This window comes from Castanea sativa, chromosome 11 (assembly GCF_040712315.1).
Source record: "Castanea sativa cultivar Marrone di Chiusa Pesio chromosome 11, ASM4071231v1".
Lineage (NCBI taxonomy): Eukaryota > Viridiplantae > Streptophyta > Magnoliopsida > Fagales > Fagaceae > Castanea > Castanea sativa.
Genome location: NC_134023.1, coordinates 60,820,938 through 60,824,985, shown reverse-complemented (window position 1 = coordinate 60,824,985; position 4,048 = coordinate 60,820,938). Strand labels below are relative to the sequence as shown.

The window sequence follows — 4,048 nt, the reverse complement described above, 5'->3', positions numbered from 1 at the left end:
CTCCCAAGTCACCATCACTGGTTGCCTCGTGCCAAAAATTCCACAAACGAAGACTTGCCATTACTTCATGTCCATGTGCCAAATATCTCATACTTACTATACCTTTTTGTTGGCAAAATATTCCACAAACCAGGACTGACCTTTACCAGATATTGCTTCTTGGAAATTTTTATTACCATTTTTTTTAGCAAGTTGGGGAGGAAGATTTGAACCAAATTCTCATATGTGGGAGGATTGACCAATACTACTTAATTGCAAGATACATTTAATACATTGATTTCTTAATACAATTAAAGCTGCAACAAGTTCATTACTTTATATCCATCCCTGTTATTTCTTCTTTCATTCTCTCTTTATTTGAACACATTTTCCTGATCAAGAAATTGGACGAACTTTCAGAATTCATTTTTTAAAGTTCTGGCCTTTCAGCCAGATGGAGTTTCCTTATCCTTACTGTATGTACATATTTGACTGGTAACAAAATGCATCAAAGATATAGAAAAGAGTTTAATATTCTGTAAAATCAGTCAACAAAATTGAACTATTAGTGTTAATTTACAATAGACCCCTAAGCACAACATGGGGGGATGGATCCTAAAGATGGAAAATGTAGTCTTTCTTCTCTCTAATGAATCAATATTTCTATCAAGCCTGTGAGTTTCAGAAGCTTAAAATTAATTATGAAAATGAGTAAAAGATAGGGGGATTTCCCACAAATTTCCTACTATCTAAAGCTCCATATATCATCAAATTGCTGGTTAGAGTTTAGACCACTTCCAAGCCATCATATTTTGTTCTTGTAATGTCATGTGAGTGGTACTCTTCCATGCCCTTTCTCTTGTTAATGCTGGGCTCTGATTCCTTGTCTCTTCCCTTCAACAAATGGGGTTTGAGCTTATTCACATCAGATAATTGAACTGGTTTCAAAAAGAACTCTTCTGCTCCTTCTTCCAAGCATCTGATCAAACCAATTAGACCATGTTAGATTAAAAACTGAATCAAACAATTCTCATTTTTTTTTAAAAAATTTAAAATAAATGCATTTTTTAGTAACTAAATTAAAAAAAAAAATGTATGTTATTCCCTTTACCTGTTAATCCTTGATGGGATGTTCTCAGAGGACATGATCACTACTGGTATATCTTTAAGAGATTTAGATTCCTGCAAATCAAATAAAATCCCAAAAAGATTTTAGTTTGCTTCCAAGAAATTTTCTTAAACTATGCCAAAAGTAATGACTAAGACATCAAATTTGAATTGATCAACCATAATGTATAGGCCATATTTGATGCACTAAATTCTCAGAAAAGGAAGAAATAAAATAAAATTCTTTAAATTCCATATCTGTAGGTGGAGAATAAGTCAGCCCCACAGCTACAACATGAAAATCAATTAGAGGTCTGCATGGTCATTGGGGAATGCATATTTGGCTTGGAAATTTTCAAATCGAATCTCAAATCCAATACAACACCCCAAAGTGTGTGTACTACACATAATGTCCTCTAATTTATGCCCAATTTTGGGAAAAAAGTTGGTCAATCTAAATTTAAACTAATTTATATGATTATATTCCCTCTGTTCCCCAAATTATTGCCTTACCCTAAAAGAAAAAAAAGAATGCTCACCCACCTCAATATTTCAAAATTTCAAAATTGCAAATTGTCCTTTAGTTTTTTTAAAGCATTTATATTTGTTATAAATTTAATCCATAAAAGGTTATTATTGTGAGAGAACTAGAGAAAAGTATAACAAATTTTTTTTTAAACAGTGGACTTTTTTTTTCGAGGCCAGATATATGTTAAGACAATCAATTTGGTTTAGTTCTGGCCATAACTTGTAACATAAACTCAAAATTCCATCAAAAAGAAAGAAAGAAAGAAAAATTTATAAGCAACAAATGCTTTTTATATAATTATTATATGGGAAAATTAAGCAATTAATAAAATGCTAAAAAGCTTACCTTGATCTTTCTAAGGAGATCATAGCCTGTCATTCCTGGCATACAGTAATCTGTAATGATCAAATTTACATCTACATCCTGTATGAGCAAAAAAAAAAAAAAAAAAAAAAGTTAAAAGAACCATCAAAATTTAGAACTCATTGAAATTGGATCAATTTCATGGTTCATATTAATCATTACAATATCTAAAAATGTGTATGATACCAAGTCCAAATAAGATAAGCATGTACCTGGTGATGATCATTTAGAGAAACAGAGGGAGCAAGTGCATCATTATGTTCATCTTCAAGCAAACCCAGAAACTCTAAAGCCTTGCTACCAGAATCCACTGCAGTAACTGTGATGAATGAAACATACCCAGAAAGCAAAACTTAATTAGCAATCAAAATCCAAGTTTAGATTTTGTATCACAACCATAATTCAAAACAGAGACTTGGTTTTCAAAGACCAAAAAGAATATGAAATTACCATGATAAGAAGAGGTTTTTAGGAGCCTTTCAATCAACTTTCTGTCAAGAAGGCTATCATCAACAGCCAGAACATGGTACTGAGCCTCTGCAGCCATACCCATGATTGTTTTACTTGACTTATATCAAAAGCAAGAAGAACCCAATGAGAAGAAACACAAGGAGGAGATGAAGGATAAGAAGAAGAAGAAGAAAAGCACAATGAGAATGAGATGGAAGAAAAGAACAAAGGGTGTGAGACTTTTAAATGGGAACCCATGACCATGAGGGAGGATGGGGTTGGGGTCAGAGTGAAGGAAATCCCCAAAGAAATCTGACAGTTTGGAAAGCAAGATCCGACAGATTTCGTCAAGAATCTCCCGGATCTTCTATGTTGATTTTTGAATTAGAGAACAAGCAAAGAAGGTGCTGGTTTTCCTATTTTAATATTGGACTTGTTCATAATGTTCCATTTGACCCTTTTGATAAGAAATAAAGGCAACAATGTATGACTATTATGGCGTGCTATACTGTTATTGATCCACGACTTTTCTTTCAATTTTCAAAAAGAAAAAAAAACACATGTTAGAACTTAGAAATTTCTCATGCACGTGAGTCACACACGAAATTTCATAATTTTATCTACTAAGTACTGAGCTGGCAAATTGTGATTAGCGTATCCTCATTCTTACAAGAACCGATCATTAAGAAATTTTTTTGTAATATACCAATTATTACATACTATCTCAACAGTTTTGAAAGAGCTTTTAAAAATTTTCAACAAGTCTAATGACATCAAATTTCATAAGTTATTATTATTATTATTATTATTATTATTTATTTTTTTTTTTACAGTTGGTAAGGTGCTAAGTAGTTGTAATTAATGTAAAATAAAAGTGATATCAATAATGGTTCACATGAAAGTAATTTTACACTAATTACAAGATAGTACCGCCTCAACAAGTTTTGCCATTTGTTGTGTTTATATCCTCGTTAAAAATTTTATATGTGACTAGAATTTTTTTTCCCCACATCCAACATATACCAACCACAAGAGGGGAATAAACATAGAGGCCATTGGCACGTTTGGAAGTTCTTACTAGCTCTTATAAATTGCTTAGTGAGATTTCCGTCGTTAAGTTAAAACAAATTGGTCCTTTCCTGTTTCGAAGGGGCAACCTTGTTAGATGGAAATAAATATATTGCAAAGGGACTGCATATGGTTCCAATAATCGGAACTTACACATCCAACGTGTATACCTGCCTAGGCCAATTGGCAATTGCCAACAAATATATATATATATATATATATATATATATATATATATATTTTTTTTTTTTTTCATTTTATATGTTCCCTTCCGGCTCCCCCCACACCCAACCCCCTCTCTTGACATGGGGTTAGCAATATTGTTTAAACATGAACCTTTATATCACTGGCGGAGCCAGAGGGGGGCAAGGGGGGCACCTGGCCCCCCAACTACTAATTTTATTTATTTATTTATTTATTATTATTATTTTTTTTGTATTAGTAGTCACATGGAGGAAAATAAAAAAAAGACTTCTATTTGTTGAAATTTGAAAGTGACCAAACCACTTATTTCACTATTTTTTTTATATCATTATTTACACAATTGTTACT

The 4,048-nt window shown here is 32.2% G+C and overlaps 1 protein-coding gene across 1 annotated transcript; it reads right to left on the bottom strand.

Moving 5' to 3' along the window:
- Window positions 1–492: 492 nt before the first annotated feature.
- LOC142614839 (two-component response regulator ORR10-like) lies at window positions 493–2,867 on the bottom strand. Its single transcript, XM_075787481.1, has 5 exons — window positions 2,429–2,867; window positions 2,191–2,297; window positions 1,961–2,038; window positions 1,091–1,161; window positions 493–958 (listed from the first exon to the last, which is right to left on the bottom strand). The coding sequence occupies exons 1-5, from the start codon at window positions 2,529–2,531 to the stop codon at window positions 766–768; spliced, it is 552 nt and encodes a 183-aa protein (XP_075643596.1). The 5' UTR covers window positions 2,532–2,867; the 3' UTR covers window positions 493–765.
- Window positions 2,868–4,048: the final 1,181 nt, after the last annotated feature.